Genomic DNA, 19,081 nt, shown 5'->3' on the forward strand with positions numbered 1-19,081 from the left:
GATTTAAAGGACTATCATAATGCAATTATAAAAACAGTAGAAAAAACACCTACGTTTGAGAGTCCTGGATAGAGGGGAAAAGGCCTAGGTTTCACAATGCAATTTTAAATATTTTCACAATGCAATTTTAGGATCAACAGTTGTTACTGTGAATCTCTGTGTAACTCCCTCCACTACAGCTCACATCGACCCCTCTTGAGATGAGCCTGGCTTCTCAACACGCTAACAACCTGTGTAGTACAGAGTTATACCAAAGGCTAGGTTCCTATTGCCAGGAGGTCAGGGTTGTGGTAGTGCACCCAAAGGGTACTGCATACAATATTGCCTAACCATTGACAATGGTTTGTGATATGTTAAAATCTGTGCTGGCCTTTTCCTAAAATTACTTAACTACTAGCAAATAGCACTTAATCACCTATGTGCTATGATACTGTGTGAATGTCATCTCAATTTTGAAGTTAATTATTTTTGCTAGATTATCATTGGACTTTTTCTGTGGTCTTTCTTATAGGAAGGAACTTCAGCTGTAGAAAATCTGAATGAAATGCAATGTATGTGGTTCCAGACGGAGTGCGCCCAGGCATACAAATCTATGAATAAATTTGGAGAAGCACTTAAAAAATGCCATGAAATTGAAAGAGTATGTATCCCAGTCAACTTTCTACAGCTCCACAATCATCGCTTACTATGATCATTGTTTTTTAATAAACTTTTCCCATCTTGAAGTCGCCACATAACGATCCACTGCGTTTTAACTTGATAATTTTGAGGAATTCTCTTCAATACTTTTTCTCAACCTTCAGCAAGATATGATTTTCTAAAGTGTGGATTCAGATACCAGACATGCACAAAAGCTATCAAAGATCATATTCTGTTTGACGGTGGTGAGTGTGTGGTTACATTTCTTTTGAGATATTACTTTTCAGTGCTGTTAGGAAGGTTTTCTTTTTTTTTTGTGTTTAACCTTTTAGGTTTTTACAAAAGATTCTACATTCTCGTGTTTTTGTGCCATTTGTAAATTAAAACAGCTACTTAAGACACCACTTTTGGATGGACGAGGAGTTCAGCAGGGGACTATTAGCGGGGCAGACTAATGTCTGCCGAGTTAGCTCTTTTCAAGGCTTTCTCTTGGACCAACTTTTCTTCCCGATTTTTTGCAATGAAGCGATGTCTTCAGCTATAGGGAAACTGACTTGTACTTCACACTGTCAGTACTGCGAAATTAGGTTTCCCGTAGTCTTTTATTTTTGATATCTTTTTTGGGTACCTTTTTAACATTGCACAAAGTATTTTCCAATGCAGTGCAAAGGGGGTTTCTTTTGTATGATGATAAACTACATTCTAATAGAATTTTGGCTACTTTTAAATGTGTCTTAAGACAAGCTAGTGGGAGCAGTTGCACTTCAACTATTTTTACTGTATTTTATTTTAGCTTTACTGCGTTGGGCTACATACTGTGTCTAGTGTCCTAACATGGCCGTGCGACAAGGTTTTTCGCCTGTTCTTTGGCCATTTTGCCTTTTTGCCACCTTCCTGTCTTTTCCGGTCAGGAATTTTATTGTCATGCGTTTGCCCGGGAAAGCCTTGCTTTTTGTTAGGGAGAATTCAATTTTCGAGGGGATTGGGTCCCCCGACGTATTCCATATCTATGACAGGTAATCACCACAGGTGTGCGGCTTCGGGAAATCTTTCAGCGTCTGCATCCTGCATCGATACGCTGTCCTGGAGGGCCTGCGCCGAGCCAACGTCACCGGATGTTCTAAGTAGGACGCCCAACGCCCGTAGCCCCAGTTCCGTTTTTTCTGCAAACGTGTTCGCTTCGGAGATCTCGGCGTGCCTCGGTTCTTCTGAGTTCTGTTCTTTCGGTTCTTTGACCCTGTTCGTTGTGAAGATTATCCATGTCGTCTTCGGCTTCTTCCACCCCGCGGCCGGGTTTTAAGAAGTGGCGGGACTGCGGGTCCAAGATGTCGTTGACGGACTAGCATGACGCCTGCCTCTGGTGCCTCGGTGAGGGCCCACGACACAGATGATTGTGTTGACTGCCAGTTGCTTACATCGAAGGCCTTGCGGGAGCGTAAGAAGCTTTCTCTCGGTAAGGTGGCCAAGCCTCGGAAGTCGAGATCCGGGGGGGGGGCATCTCGGTCCTTGAGAGTAGGTCCCGCCATTCATCTGCCTCTTCGAGGCACTCACGGAAGCGCTGTCATCGGTCGCCTTCCCCGTCCTCATCCGAGGGCTCCGCCCGTCGGCGGGTTGCTTGTCCCAACGAGCATTCCACTCCTGCGGAATGGGATTCATTCTGACAGGAGATGATGGTGATTTTTCAGTCGCAGGGCTCCGTTCCGTCCGTGCCGTCGAAAGACACTGGCTGTGACCGTGCTAGAGCCGCCACTCGCACGCCTTCAGGCTTGGGTGGTCGGCGTGATCATCAAGCACTATCAAGGACTCGATCGGACATGGTGGATCGCTCTAGACATGCCCGCTCCAGGTCCCGGTCCTCGACGCCCTCGAGACCGTCGGAGCCTGTGAGGTCTTCGAAGAAGACAACGACGCCTTCTGCGCCGAGGTCGTCGAGGGACTCTTGAGGATTCACCTCTGAGGAAGCGGTCGACGCCATCGGTGCCCAGGCGGTCGAAGGACCCGCTCGGGGCTCCGCCCTCGAGGACTGTCGAAGCCGTCGGCGCCACACTAGACATCGACGCTGATTCCCTCGACGCCTTTCGAGGCTGCTTTGTCAGAGGTACCCCGTGGGACGGTGGAACCCCCTAGAAAGGCTCTGGCCAAGTCTAAAAATGTCTTTGTCCCTTTTTCTGGGCCCCCATTTCAGCCTCTGGATTATATTTGAGGTGGAAGAAGGGTCTGAGGAAGGAGGTTTGGTTCCCGTTGAGGTACCAGACGAGATTTTGTCTGGTCATAGCCAGCTTGAAGACTTGCGTCAGTCGTTGCACGACGCCAGTGGTTTGGACACCTCTCCGGAGGTGGAGTTCGGTAGGCCTGAGCCTGGCACCCACGCCGAGTCCTCGTACTGGCGTCTTATGTCGCGGTTAACTTAATACTTGAGTGGTCTGCGCCACCAGTGGATTTTCTGCAGGATGACCTGACGGATATCCTTGACCAAGGTCCACCAACTGACCCGGTACTGCCATTCCGTATGGCCTTGCAGAGAAGGGTGGCAGCGGCTTGAACTGCTCCGGAGAGTCTCCCGGCAGTGAGCAAGTCTTTGCCGAAGAAATATCGTCCAGCCAGTAGCAACCCCAGCTACTTGACTACGCACCCCACTCCGGAGTGTTTGGTGGTGCAGGCGGCTACGGCCCCGGAAAAATTGGCGTTGTACCCTACCATCGCTCCTGATAGGAACGACAAACATTTTGATGGCTGGGCGAAGAAAGTGTTTTCCTCAGGGGGTATGGCTTTAAAGGCAGCCAACTGTGTGTGTGCCTTGGCACATTTCACTCATACTCTGTGGAATTGTCTCGTTGGCGGCTAAAAACATTCCCGAAGGGGGGGAACGGGATGGCTTTCTTGCTCTTTTTCAGGATGGCAAGGATGCCATGTGTGAATCCGTTCGGTGAGGTGTGGACGTGGCAGATTGTGTCAGCCGGTCCATGGCGGCGAGCACCGTAATGCGCAGATTTGCGTGGTTGCGGAAGTCGGGGTTTGCTTCTGATGTACAAGCCCGGCTCCTCAACATGCCCTTTGATGGTGAACATCTTTTTGGCAGCAAGGCTGACGAGAGCCTTGAGAGGTTGCAGACCTCAAAAGCTGCAGCGAAGTCGTTGAGCGCTGCAGTTCGCCAACCTCTGACTTTTCGTCCTAGGGGACAACAATGGAGGGGAGGTTCGTTTCGATATTACTCATCTTTTTATAGATCGAGGGGAGCTGCAAGTCAAAGGGGAAACCGTCGGAGTACCAGAGGTGGATAACAAGGTACTCGAGGTGCCAAGGTCGCTCGGGCAGTTGCCTCTTTACCCTTAGGCAATGCTGCAGCCGCTTCAGCTCAGTCAGCATCTTGTAGAATGGCGTGCCATTACTTCAGATGTGTGGGTTCTGGAGATCATAGTCCACGGCTACTGTCTTCCTTTCCGGCAGAGGCTTCACGACAATCCACCAGGGAATCTCTCTTTGAAGAGTCCGGATCGGCTCCTTGTGCAGGAAATACAATCCCTGCTGGAGAAAGGTGCCAAAGAACTGGTGCCTGTAGCGGAGAGGAACAAGGGATGGTATGCCCCTTATTTTTTGATTTCCTAGAAGGACTGGGACTTGAGACCCATCATGGACTTGCGCAGTTTGAACAAGCTCCTCAGGAAGGACAAGTTCAAGATGGTTGCTCTCTCTCAAGTCCTCCAGGCCCTTCAACTGCAGGACTGGTTGGTGTCTCTCGACCTCAAGGACGCTTACTTTCATGTGCCGATCCATCCCAAGCACAAGAAGTACCCCGAGGTTCGCGGTTGGCGACTTGCACTTTCAGTTTCGTGTCCTGCCATTCGGATTGACTGCCGCCCCAATGGTTTTCACCAAGCTCATGGCGGTGGTGGCAGCGTATCTCAGGAAAGGGGGGATTCACTTCTACCCCTACCTGGACGATTGGTTGATCAGGGCGCGCTCTCCTGAGCAAGTCCTGGATCATCTGTCAATCACTGCCACTCCCTTCACAAGCTGGGCTTCTCCCTCAACTTAAAAAATTCCCACTTGACGCCAACTCAGCGGCTCCAGTACATCGGATCAGTGCTCGACACGTCCCTGGAGCAGTGTTTCCCTCCCCGAGTGAGGGCTCGTCACATTCAACAGATGGTGCACAAGTTTCAACATGCCCAGTGTCTCCCGGCTTTTGAGTTCGAGGTTGCTCGGCCTCATGGCATCCTGCATTCTTCTGGTGCCAGAGGCCAGGTTGCGGATGAGATCTCTGCAGTGGGCTCTCAAGATGCAGTGGTCAAAGTCCTCCGGCAGGATGTCGGACCCCGTTCAGGTGCTGCCCTCGGTAGCCCAGGACCTCCTGTGGTGAGCTGTCAAAGGCAATCTGATGCGGGGGACTCCAATTTGTCTTCCCTGGCCGGAGGTGACGATCGTGACGGACGCATCCTTCACGGGATGGGGAACTCATGCCAACGAGTTGAGTCGGTGGTCGTTGGTCTCCGTTGGAGTCCAGTCTCCATATCAATCTGTTGGAGCTGAGGGCCGTCGGGCTTGCCCTGAAGGCTTTTCTGCCGACTGTGTGAGGGAAGAGTGTCCTGATTCTGACGGACAACACAGTGGCCACGCACTACTTCAACAAAAAGGGGGAGGAGGGGCAGGGTCACTTCCTCTGCAAGGATGCGATGGGCCATCCAGCAGGAAGTTTCGATCTCAGCAGTTCATCTAGCCGGCGACGAAAACGAGACGACGGATGCTCTGAACAGGCAGACTACGATCTCTCACGAGTGGGAGCTGGCTCAGGAGATTCTCATGGAGATCTTCACCCTTTGGGGAACCCAACAAGTTGATCTCTTCGCCTCCAATGTCAACCGAAAGTGCGAAAGGTTCTGCTTGCGGGAATTTCCTCCAAGAGGAGCCTAAGGAGACGCGTTTGTGGTGGAGTGGTCCTTCCCACTGCTGTATGCGTTTCCTCCAGTCCCCGTCATCCCGCAAGTGCTCCGAAGGTTACAAAGGTTCGGTTCCCGAATGATCCTCATTGCTCCGGCATGGGCCCGGAGAAGGTGGTACCCGGACCTTCTCCACTTGTACATCTGCCCTCCATGCCGTCTTCCCTACCGAGACGATCTGCTCTCACGGGACGGGGGGGTCGGGTTCTCGATCCAGAGGTCAGATCCCTCAACCTTCACGCTTGGCTTCTGAAAGGCTGAGGTATAAGGATTGGGACCTCCCTGAAGATGTGATGGAGGTGTTGCTTTCGGCCAGGCGGCCTGCAACAAAGTCCCTGTACTGTTGCCGTTGGAGAAAGTTCTGCGACTGGTGCAGGGTTAAGAATGTGGATCCTTTTTCATGTGACATTCCTGTGGTTCTGTCTTTTTTGCTTTCTTTAGCCCACAAGGGCCTGTAAGTGGGTACCATTAAAGGTTAACTGGCGGCGCTGTCCATATTTCAGCGCTCGTCTGAGGAGTGTTCTTATTTCAAAATTCCTTTGATTTCTCAGTTTCTGAAAGGGCTTACTAATGTGTTCCCACCGTCACCTTTCCAGGTGCCCAGTTGAGATTTGAACCTTGTTCTAAAATTCCTAATGGGTGCTCCATTTGAGCCTTTACATTCTTGTCCTTTGAGACTGTGAACCCTTAAAACTGTGTTTTTAGTTGCAGTCACTTCCGCTCGCTGAGTGAGTGAGTTGCAGGCACTTTCTGTTAAGCCACCCTTCAGTGTTTCATAGGGACAGGGTTGTTCTTGGGGTTTGTCCTTCCTTTCTTCTGAATGTTGTCTCGGAATTTCATTTAAGCAAGAAGGTCATTCTTCCGGCATTTTATCCTCCTCCGCATCCTGGTAAGGAATAGGAGAGGCGCTCCATAGGTTGGATCCTAGGAGAGCTTTGTTTCTCCAGCATTGGATCTTTCATGGATTCACATGCTTAGAATATTCCCCGTCGTCAGACTGGGAACCCTCGGTACACATATATATAGTCATTTCCAATAGGAAAAACTTCTGCCCTATCCCCGTCTGCGTCCTCTACGGGGCCGCCCACGTACGCCCCGTTGGACGTGATGGTATATAAGCCCCGCCCCCGCGGGTCCCTTCAGATTTCAACCGTCTCCAAAGATAGTGGGATCTCCTCGTGTATTTTCTTCAAATACTTATCGATTGCTTCTAACTCCTGCGAGTTGGTCTGTTTGGTCCGCTTCCAACTCCTACGAGTTTTGTTAGTTAGTCTGGCAATAATGTCGGGTAAGCCTCTTTTCCGCCCGTGTGCCACGTGCGGTCTAAAGAAGGTTTATGAAGGGGATGGCCATCTTGACTGCATCTACTGCCTTCACCCCCACCACTCGGCGGACCAATGTGATATCTGCAAGGGGTTTTCCCAAAAAACCCTGAAGGACCGGAATCGGCGACTGGTCTCGTGGCTGAACGACGGCGCTGGAGCGTACCCTCAGTCGGAGGTAGGATCGGTGCGCAGTATCGCCTCAGCGAAAACATCAGAAGCCTCCCGACGCTCACATCCGTCGGAACCTCCGGCCAAAAAATCACGACCTACGGGGAAGGACGTGCCTGGAAGTCATTCCTCTAAGGCCTCATCGAAAGAATCGACGAAGAAATCATCTTCCTCTTCTTCTTCGTCGAAGAAAGACAAGGACAGGCCAAAATCCTCCTCGAGCGATCAGAAAAGATCAGCTACGAGTAGAGAGGCGGATAAACACAGGGAGAGCTCCGCGAAGGCGGGACCGCCTAAGCCACCTGCAGGCCCTCCGTCGACGACGACGACGGCGACGATCCAAGTGCCCACTCCGTCACAGTCCCCCGCCTTTCAAACGGGCTCATCGTCGACGACGATTCCCTCGTCGACGGAGTTCCAGGCCTGGAGGCCAGAAACGTTCGACATGGGGCTACCCGACACACTGCTACAAGAACAGCCAGTTTCGATCGCCTCAAAAGAAGACGACGGCTTCAGAATAGTGAGCCCGGAAGACCTGGGGCTACGGCCCAGATTTCCTTCTGGTGCAACCTGCTCTCAAGTTTTCACCCAGCCTCCAAACGCCCAGGCTACTCTCTCCATGGAGGTACTTTCCTCCTTACACTCGCTCTTGAAGTCCCTGGACGAAAGGCTCCTGCCTGTTCCGACGACTCCCCTCGTCGACGAGCCCGGACCTTCACACCGCCCGACTAGATCGGTCGTGGGCCCAACTGCTCCAACAGTCCAGGAAGAAGGTGAGCTCTCGGACTCCCTCTCTGAACAGGGGTCAGCTTCTGATATCTCCCTCTCGCCGTCGAGAGACCCGTCATGGGTTTCGGATGTGGAGGTGGATCCTCCGAAAAGTCCCATTCACCCATCTCCACCGGATGACATAGGGGCCTTCCATTCCATGATGGAAAAAGCCTGCAAGGAGTTCGGTTTGACCCAACAAGAAGAAAAGAAGGACTGCTTCCTCTTTGACCACATGGGCAAGAATAGGCGTTCCGTTTTTTCGATACCGATACTGGACCACGTATGGAAAGAGGGCGTCCAAACCATGCGGCATCCATTCTCGGAACCTGCGGTCAAAGGCCGCGTAGAGAAAAAATTTAAAGTTCCAGATTCGACGCCAAAATGCCTCTCTGCGCAACCCACGCCTGACTCGGTGGTATCGGCGGCGGCGACGAGAAAGGCAAAGGCCCAGCATAAGTGCTCTACCCCGCTGGACTCCGAAGCTAGACGCCAAGACGCTTTCGGTAAGAAGATACTGTCAGTGGGAGCGTCAACAGTGAAAGCAGCGAACTCCCTGGCAATCATGGCCAGGTATGACAGGGAGATGTGGCACAGACTGGCACCCATTTTGGACCACCTCCCCGAAGAACACAGAAAATCAGCTATGTCCCTGGTTCGTGAAGGAGAAGAAGCCTCGAACCATGCTATCAATATAGCGGTGGACCTGGCAGACTCGGGGTTCAAACAAATTAACAATGGAGTGGTTCTACGACGCCAGGCCTGGCTCAAGTGCACCAACTTTAGACCCGAGGTGCAATATAAGGTCGTCGACATGCCTTTCGAAGGTGACCACCTGTTTGGCGAAAAGGTGGATGAGGCCTTGAAAGGAATGAAGGAGGACTCTGAGACGGCGCGCTCGCTGGGCTCTCTCCAAAGCGGTAAGCCCTTTCGTTCCTTTCCCCCCTTTAGAGGAGCTACGGGAAACGCACGATTTGCGGGATCCAGGGATAGAGCATTCGGGAGGTCTTCATATCCGTCCCAAGGCTATAGACGCGCCTCACAGTCCTCGACCCGACGCAGAAATTTCCAGGCCTCTAAGAGACGTCCCACTTACTCGTCGTCGACGGGAAAACAAAAAGATCAACAATGACGTTCTAGGAGGGAGAGTGTCAAGTTGCGTCGAGGAATGGGAGTCAATTACGACAGATCGGTGGGTTCTGGACACGGTGAGACTGGGACATTCCCTAAGATTCAAATCCAGACCTCCAAGACGTCCACCGATACGCCTGTCTCAACCACACCTAAGCGTCTTGCGTCGAGAGGTTGCGCTCATGCTAAAAAAAGGCGCCATCGAGTTAGTCCCTGCTTCACAGAGAGGCTTAGGGGTTTACTCACGCTGCTTCGTAGTAAAGAAACCAAACGGGAAGTGGCGCCCCATCCTCGACCTACGGGACCTCAACAAAACCCTGCTGAGTCAAAAGTTCAAGATGCTTACTCTACAGGAGGTAATCAGATCGGTCCAAAAGAACGATTTCCTAGCGTCTCTGGACCTCCAAGATGCGTATTTTCACATTCCGGTGCGCACTCACCACAGGAGGTTCCTGAGGTTCCTAGTCGGCCAAACACACTACCAATTTACTGTGCTCCCTTTCGGCCTGAAGTCCTCCCCAAGAACCTTTACAAAGTGCCTAGCACCCGTAGCAGCCTGGCTGCGGAAGGAAGGGCATCACGTTTACCCGTACCTCGACGACTGGCTCGTGAGGGGATCCTCCCCAGCGTCGACCAACGACAGCCTATTGACCACCTTGCGACTGCTACAGCGTCTGGGATTTGCAGTGAACTACGAAAAGTCTTCACTAAAGCCCTCGAAGAGCTTGAAGTTCCTAGGTGCTCAATTCGACACCCACACGGGACTAGTGAAACCATCCCTGGAAAGGTTGTTGAAAATCAAACACCTGACAAGCCAACTTCGTTTACAGAGAAGGTTGTCAGTAAGAAAATATGCGGCTCTCCTCGGCTCCATGGCATCGTGCATCCACCTAGTCGCGAACTGCCGGTTGTTCATGAGACCTCTACAGGAGTTCCTATCAGACAGATGGAAGCAGGCCACAGGCCGCTGGTCGGACAAGATAATAGTCGACGACGAACGAGTTATCAAAGCCATCCGATGGTGGAAAGTGGCGCGCAACCTGGACAGAGGGGTCCCCTTGCAGGAGCCGGAATTTCAGAACACCATCATTACAGACGCCTCTCTGTCGGGCTGGGGAGCACACATGTCACGTCACCAAACCCAAGGCAGGTGGTCGTCGACCGAATCTCGCCTACATATCAACGTCCTGGAGCTAAGGGCGGTGAGATGGGCCCTGAAATCTTTCCTCCCACACATCAAGGGGTCAAAAGTAAGAGTGCTCACGGACAATACGACAGCTATGTTCTACCTGATAAAACAGGGTGGCACCAGATCCAGGACCCTCTCGAAGGAAGCTCAAAAGATCTGGCATTGGGCTTTAAAACACCACATCTCCCTAGTGGCATACCACCTACCGGGAGCGAAGAACTTACAGGCGGATTCCCTGAGCAGGACTATGTCACAAATACACGAGTGGGAGCTGGACTCCACTCAACTCGGGGAAATCTTCGAAAGATGGGGGACCCCGTCGATCGATCTCTTCGCCACGGAAAGAAACCGGAAATGTGCTCAGTTCGCGAGCAGATGGCCCCAAACAGACTCCCTGGGGGAAGCGTTCTCGTTTCCGTGGACAGGCAAGTTCCTCTACGCCTTCCCTCCATTTCCCCTCATACGGAGGACGATCCAGGGGATCCACAGGTACAATTGCCGGGTCATCCTAGTGGCCCCGCGCTGGCCGAGGCAACCATGGTTCTCAGACCTCCTTCATCTGTCGCTGGATCAGCCGATACCATTCAGGAAAGTACCGAACCTCCTGTCCAGGGACGAGGGGACCGTGTGGCACCACAATCCGGACAGCCTGAACTTAACTGCATGGCTCCTGACTTCTCGGAGTTCGGGAACCTAAAAGTCTCGACTGATTGCCGAAGGATTCTGCAGGCGGCCAGAGCCCCGTCCACTAACAAATCATATGTAAGCAAATGGAAAAGGTTCTGTATATGGTGTCAAACACAACAAAATATACAACCTTTGGAAGTAACTCCGGAGCAAATCCTCCCGTATCTTCTTCATCTTGCGGAAAGCGGACTGTCATCATCGTCAATCAAAGTACACCTGGCGGCTGTTTCGAGATTTACCAGAAGAAGACAGTCCCCTCCACTATTCAGTGACAGGCTAGTGAAGCATTTCATGAAGGGTCTGTTTAGAACCTTCCCTCCGGAAAAACGGTTCCCACCGTCGTGGAGTCTGAACACGGTTCTAGCTGCCTTAATGAAGCCTCCCTTTGAGCCAATGTCCTCTTCATCTCTACAATTTCTATCTTGGAAACTCGCGTTCCTAGTTGCCATCACTTCGGCTAGAAGAATGTCGGAACTACAGGCACTGGTCATAGACCCTCCATATCTGAGGTTCTTTAAGGACAAAGTTATTTTATCAACTAACCCTTCATTCATCCCAAAAGTACCGTCGGTCTATCATAAGCACTCGACCCTGGTACTCCCTACTTTCTTTGCATCTCCTTCGTCGACGGCGGAGAAGGCTCTTCACACTCTGGACGTCAAAAGGGCGCTAAAATTTTACCTACAAAAAACGCAAGATATCAGAGCCACCAGACAGCTATTCGTCGCCTACGGCCCCTCGGCTAGGGGTAAGGCTATCTCCAAACAAGGTCTGGCTCGCTGGGTCTCCTCGGCGATTACCCTGTGTCATTCCAAGGCCGGGAGACCTCTACTACATCGTCCCAGAGCCCATTCCACGAGATCGACATCTTCCTCCGTGGCTCTATGGGCAGGAATTCCGCTGATGGACATCTGCCAGGCGGCGGCATGGTCTGTTCCGCACACGTTTACGCGCCACTACTGCCTGGAAAAGCAGCACGCGGATGAGGTACAAATGGGAAGGGCAGTGCTTCGCCACCTTTTTCAATGAGGTAAGCCAAAGTTTCAAGTAGAATGCTGCCTATTATTATTTGGCCTCAGCTGGTTTTTCAGAGTGTATACATGAATGTGCATAGTTTATTGACCTAAACATAAGTGGTTGGGTAGATATGTGCGCAAGGGGTGCATACTGAGTCATATGACATAGCATTGTATGGCGAAAATCCGTTTCGTATCAGTATAATAAGTTGTTGCTTACATACATGGTGTAAACGGTAGTGTTTGGGGGTGTCTCTACGAATGTAAGTTACATTGCACTCTCACCTCCTTCTTGATGTTACTGCTTTACAATCTATTCTAAGCATGTGAATCCATGAAAGATCCAATGCTGGAGAAGGGAGTAGTTTCTTACCTGTAACTCCATTTCTCCAGCATTGGTATCTTTCATGGATTCACATGCGCCCTCCGGCCTCCCCGGACTGCAATGTGGAAGATTGGTATGTAAGCAAGTTTTCCCCCCGTTATCTTGGAGGGGTCGAAATCTGAAGGGACCCGCGGGGGCGGGGCTTATATACCATCACGTCCAACGGGGCGTACGTGGGCGGCCCCGTAGAGGACGCAGACTGGGATAGGGCAGAAGTTTTTCCTATTGGAAATGACTATATATATGTGTACCGAGGGTTCCCAGTCTGACGACGGGGAATATTCTAAGTATGTGAATCCATGAAAGATACCAATGCTGGAGAAATGGAGTTACAGGTAAGAAACTACTCCCTTCTACATTTCACGCATGTGCCAGATCAGAGTGGACGATCAGCTCTTTATAGGTTACACTGGAAGGCGTTTGGGACAAGCTGTTACTAGGCAGACTTTGTCTAGATGGATTATCTTGGCAATTTCTGAATGTTACCGCTTGGCGGGTAAGGACCCTCAGGTAGGCCTACGGGCCCATTCTACTAGGGCTATGGCTGCCTCTACTGCCCTGCAGAGGGGTGTTCCTATTCGTAACATCTTTGAAGCAGCCACTTGGGTTTCGTCCATACTTTGGTACGACACTACTCCCTAGACTCTATCCATGGGCAGGATCTGGCCTTTGGCAAGGCGGTCTTTTACTCTGCAATTTGATTGGGCATTCTAAATTTCTATATTCTAAATTCTTTTCCCTCCTCCATACGTTGGTACTGCTTTGGGAGTCTGTCATAGATATGGAATACGTCTGAGGACCCAATACCCTCGAAGAACAAGTTACTCTCTTACCTGGTAACGTTCTTTCGATGGGATGGTCCGACAACGTATTCCATATCGCTCCCTCCCTACCTGCCCCGCTACAGAATTTCTTTTGCGATTGCAGCTTACGTTTCCGCAAGGCTTTCTGTAGTCATTCTGGCAGAAGATTGGTGCCACACGTTCTGAGGAAAAAAGTACAACTGAGGCTACGGGCGTCGGGCGTCCTACTTATAACATCCGGTGATGTCGGCTCGGCGGAGGCCCTCGAGGACAGCGTATCGACGTCATCGACACAGGACGCAGATGCCGAAAGATTTTCCAAAGCAGCATAGCTGTGTCATAGATATGGAATACGTCGTCGGACCATCCCATCGAAAGAACATTACCAGGTGTTAGGGAGAATTCTCTGTTAAGGCTAATTTACCTAGTGAGTCCCCCAGCAGCTTTGCTGGATTTTAGGGGTTTATTTTTTTCTCCTGCTAAGAGTGAGACTCTCTTTCTCCCACTCTTAGACATGATTTGAGATATCCTTTGACTTTGTAATGTGTTTAATGGGCTATGGGGTCTTTTACTCCATAGGGTTTCATGTGGTTTTTTGGTAAGTGTTACACAGCACCCTCAGTGCAGTAACACAGGGGTGTCCTAGTGACCCCCAAACATAGACTCCATACCCTGAGACTGACTACTGTCTTCCAGGGCTTGTGAAGTCACCATTGACTTTACTAGTCTTAAATTGGGAACAGGACCAGTACAAACCATCATATTGTGGGAGTACTGGTAGGGGTAATTATATTGCCCCTGGGTCTGTTTTTCGAGGGGGACTGTGCAGTCCCCCCTCGTCGAGTTTCTGGCTGGTGGCAGTGGTTACCACGCAAAATATTCCTTAAGAATATTTACTATGGGATTTTCTTATTAATTTTAAACGCACCACTTTTTGGTGCAATGTTAAAGATACCGCTGGGTTATTTATTTAATATTTATTCCACGGTCGGGTCTTTTTGCCAGGACTCGGTTTTAAAATGGCGTTGGTGTTCGCCTCCAACTCCAACCCAAGTCGAGCCCTTTCTTCCACTTTTTGGCGGGCTTCTCCACAGAAGCCTCCAAAAGTGGTGCCACTCTGTCTGGGTCTACAGGATGTGTGGGAGGGGGGGGGGTTTAGGCACCCTGGACTGAGTTGTCTCGGCAACTCAAGTCACACTCTTGTGTGATTGGCCCAGTGGTGAGCCGCCCAGCTCACCACTTAGCATGTTTGAGTGACAGCTAGAACTGATGAATGGGAGTTTTCTGCATAAAAGCAGGGCTTTGGGGACTAGAACTTCAGAAGTCGCCACAGGACCAAAGAATCCAAAGAGGGAGAAGCTGAGCCGACCTGCAACGACGACACCACCGGTGGAGCCCTGCTGAACCTTCTCACCACTTCTTCCAAAGACAGAGGAGATCTTCATCCCGAAGAGTCTTCTTCCTTTGACTGGTAGGGATAACCAGTTTGCACGCCTTTTCGCCTTCACGGATCATCTCGTGGCCGCCTTGCCTGTGCCAAGCACCCCGGCAACCGGAATACCACGTTTTACCACTACTGCAAATAAAAGGGTAGTACCTTTTTAACCAGAGAACTCCACGGCTGGTTTCTTCCCTGGCAGTGCAACGACCTTCAGCTTTCCTCCACGTCGAGACATCTCTTCCACTGGACGACGCCGCGACTTGCACCCGCTGCCAGGAACAACTTCCCCCCGCTGGAGGATTCTCCCCACTTTCAAGGTACTGTGTCCGCCTGGCCTCCCTCGCAATGGTCTGTGTGGGGTGTCTCTTAAATCCTCAACTTACCACTTGGGCTGGCCCTAGGCTGGCTAACTGACCTTTTCTGAGCTGAACTAATTCTTTTCTGAACTCCCTGCAAGACTTTTTCAAGCCTCTTAAACTGTGTGACCTTGGGCGCATTGGTGCTCTGTTCTCTCTAAGAGGGAGCCTGGCCTCTGAACTTTTTGCTCACAAGTAGACTTTGACTTTCCTGCCTTGCTGGGTGCTTCTAAAGTATTGTGTGCTTTTCTAATTTCTGCCTTTTTCCCTCCCTTTTTCTTAACTTATTGGAGTGCCATCTTTAGTTAAGCGCTCACCTCTGTCTGGAAATAAGTGGTGTTAACTAAGACTGGTCTAATAAGGAATAAGGGATGTATATATATTAATAGTTACTGTGTTTTGAAATTGCTTACAATAATAGTGCTGCAGTGTTTCTAAGTGTGTCTTTAAATAAATAATTATATACTTTGTTACCAAAGCTCTGGTCAGTGTTTGCTTGTGATACTGTATTTTGGTACCTATCTTGTATACTCTATATACTGTCTAACTCTTCTTGAGAGAAGTATGGCTGCTCAGCCACTGCTACCAGGTAAATCTGGGTGGTACAGACTGCTACCAATTGTGTTTACTGCCAACACCTGTAGTCCTAAGCCTTTTGCAGTGGTCCCTAAGGGAACTGCACAGGTTTCTGCCCAACACCAGGTAAGAGAGTAACTTGTTCTTCTGTGCTAATTCCCTTCAACCTTCGAGACCCCCAGCTCTTTTGCTGCAATTGGGACTTTTACATTTTAACCCTGGAGTGAGCCAGACCTTTTTCTCCAGCATTGGATCTTTCATGGATTCACATGCTTAGAATATTCCCCGTCGTCAGACTGGGACCCCTCGGTACACATATATAGCCTTTTTCAAAGGAAACTTTCGACACTTTTGTGTCCTATTTACGTCCTTCTAGGACCCGCCTACGCATGCTCCGCAGGCCGTGCTAGTATAAGAGGCCCGCCCCTGCGGCTCCCCTTCAGATTTCAACCGTCTCCAAAGTAGTGGGATCTCCTCGTGTTGTCCTACTGTTTTGTACTAGGTTGCGTCATTGGATTTCGAGTAATAATGTCCTCTGTGTCAGGTAAAGCGCTGTTCCGTCCATGCGCAACATGCGGCTTAAAAAAGGTTTACGAGGGGGACGGACATATGGACTGCATATATTGCCTCCACCGTCACCATTTGGCGGATACCTGCGGCATATGCAAGGGGTTTTCTCAAAAAACCCTCAAAGACCAGAACCGACGCCTGGTGGCATGGCTGAATGATGGAGCGGGGGGCATACCCCCCCTCGGAGGTGGGCTCCACACAGTCGGCGAAAACATTGCGCCGAGCGGCCTCGTCGGAACCGCCGGCGAAGAAATCTATACCGTCGGAAAAAGAGTCGTCTGGAAGTCACTCCACTAGAGACTCCTCGGCAAAGAAATCGTCCCCATCAAAAAAGCATGAGAAGGAAAGGAAATCCTCCTCTGGCGATCATCACAGATCAACCACGAGTCGAGAGTCGAGTAAAAGCGGGCACAGTGTGGAGAAGGCGGGACCGCCAAAACCACCTGCGAAGTCGTCTTCGTCGACGACTGTCCAGTCATCGACCGCCTCCCTACCACTTGCACAGGGGGCATCCACCGTCTCGTCGATCATGGCGTCGACGAGGGCCTCGTCGACGGGGATCCTACAGGAGGCCTGGAGACCTGAAGTCTTTTACCCGACCCCCCCGGAGCCTTTGCTACAAGAACAAGCTATGTTGCTGTCCTCGGAGGACGAGAACGAGCGAGTTGCTGGCCCAGCAGACCTAAGGCTACGAGCGGCTGACAAGTCGTCGACTAGGGCCTCCGTTACACCGGTATCTGCCCCTCTCCTCAATCGGTTTTGTCGTTAGATATTTTGTCCACACTTCAGTCCTTGCTGCAGTCGTTGGACCAGCGACTACCCCAGGCAAGCCTGCCACAGTCACTCGTCGACGAGCCGGGCCCGTCCCGTCAACCGACGCACCCACGCACGCCAATCTCAACACTGGCACAGGAGGAAGGTGAGCTGCCAGATTCGGAGTCCGACAGGGGGGCCATGTCGGATATCTCATTATCCCCCTCCAGGGATCCTACCTGGCAGTCCGAGGCGGAGTTGGAAAACCCCAGAAGCCCAGCTCACCCGTCCCCTCCGGACGACATCGCGTCATTCCAATCTATGATGGAGAAGGCATGCAAAGAATTTGGTCTGTCCCAAGAAGAACAGAAAAAGGATTGTTTTTTGTTCGACCACATGGGCAAGAGAAGGAGGTCGGTGTTCTCGATACCAATACTGGACCACATATGGAAAGAGGGGTTGCAGACAATGAGACACCCATTCTCAGAACCAGCAGTGAAAGGACGCCTAGAAAAAAAGTTTAAGGAAGGCAAAGGCACAGCACAAGTGCACGACGACTCCTGAGAACGAGGCGAGACGCCAAGATGCCTTTGGCAAGAAAGTGCTCTCCGTGGGAGCGACCACAGTAAAGGCCGCAAACTCTCTGGCAATTGTGGCCAGATACGATAGGGAGATGTGGCACAGATTAGCTCCGCTGCTTCATCATCTTCCAGAAGAACAGAGGAAGGCGGCGATGCTACTGGTCCGAGAGGGTGAGGAAGCCTCAAATCACGCAATAAACATTGCGGTGGATCTCGCTGAGTCAGGCTTCAAGCAAGTCAACAATGGGGTGGTATTGCGTTGACATTCATGGCTTAAGTGTACCTACCTCAGGCCAGAGGTGCAATACAAGGTCTTAGATATGCCCTTTGAGGGAGACCTTCTTTTCGGCGAGAAGGTGGACGAGGCCCTAAAAGGGATGGAAGAAGATTCGGACACGGCACGTTCATTGGGTGCCCTCCAGAGTGGCAGAAGTCTTTTCGTCCCTTTAGAGGGGCTTCAGGTAATTCGAGATTCTCTTCTGGAGACGGATCCTTTGCCAGATCGGCTTACCCCTCCCAGGGATACCGACGTGCCTCACAATCGGCTAACCGTCGACGAAACTTCCAGTCTTCCAGAAAACGACCATCATACCCATCGTCGTCGAGAGACAAGCAAAATAAAGATCAGCAGTGACATACCACGCACCGTTCTGGGGGGAAGAGTCTCAGCATATGTCGACGAATGGGAAAGGATAACGACGGACCAATTGGTGTTAGACACCATAAGAAACGGACACTCTCTGAAATTCAAACACAACCCTCCGCAAATTCCACCTGCGTTCACCGCTCAGTCCCATATGAAGGTACTGCAACAAGAGGTTACACTCATGTTAGTGAAGGGCGTGATAGAATTAGTTCCAACATCAGAGAGGTCAAGGAGTCTACTCAAGATACTTTGTAGTAAAAAAGCCGAACGGCAAATGGCGTCCCATTCTAGACTTACGCGATCTCAACAAGTCCTTAAAGAGCCTAAAATTCAAGATGCTCACTCTGCAGGAAGTGATCCTCGCAGTTCAAAAGGGAGATTTCCTGGCGTCCCTGGATTTACAGGACGCGTATTTCCATATTCCAATGTGTCGGAAAAACAGGAAATTCCTACGTTTTGTGATAGGGCGAACTCACTACCAATTCACGGTTCTTCCTTTCGGGCTCAAGACCTCCCCCAGAACGTTCACAAAATGCCTGGCTCCAGTGGCTGCCTGGCTAAGGAAGCAAAGCCACCATGTATACCAATACCTCGACTGGCTGGGAAGGGGATCCTCCCCAGCGTCGACCAACACAAGTCTGCAAGCCAGCAGGCATCTTCTACAACGACTAGGATTCGCCATAAACTTCGAGAAATCCTCTCTGCGGCCATCGAGAACGCTGGTATTCTTGGGGGCACAGTTCGAGACTGAGTTAGGGCTGGTGAAACCTTCTCTCGACAGGACCTCGAGACTCATTCAACAAGCGGCCCGGCTACGGCGGAACACCAGGATCTCAGTGAGAAAGTATGTTTCGGTCCTGGGGGCCATGGCATCCTGCATCCATCTGGTGAGAAACTCAACTATTCATGAGGCCAGTCCAAGAATTCCTCGCGGACCGATGGACACATGCTCAGGGATCGTGGTCGGACAGGATAACCGTCGATGACGACAATCTACGTCGGACCCTCCAGTGGTGGCAGAGTTCCCACAATCTGAGCAACGGTGTGCCCCTACAGGAGCCGGAGTTTCAGAGCACCATAGTTACGGATGCGTCCCTAACCGGATGGGGA

The 19,081-nt window shown here is 51.0% G+C and overlaps 1 protein-coding gene across 1 annotated transcript in view; it reads left to right on the top strand.

Moving 5' to 3' along the window:
• NAA15 (N-alpha-acetyltransferase 15, NatA auxiliary subunit) overlaps positions 1–19,081 on the top strand; it is a 1,171,626-nt gene that overhangs the window by 791,664 nt on the left and 360,881 nt on the right. Inside the window, exon 13 of the mRNA XM_069631086.1 lies at positions 512–640. Within this exon, the coding sequence (XP_069487187.1) occupies positions 512–640 (129 nt within the window). The remainder of the gene's footprint in view (positions 1–511; positions 641–19,081) is intronic.

This window comes from Ambystoma mexicanum, chromosome 6q (genome assembly GCF_040938575.1).
Source record: "Ambystoma mexicanum isolate Mex_15411 chromosome 6q, UKY_AmexF1_1, whole genome shotgun sequence".
Taxonomy (NCBI): Eukaryota; Metazoa; Chordata; class Amphibia; order Caudata; family Ambystomatidae; genus Ambystoma; species Ambystoma mexicanum.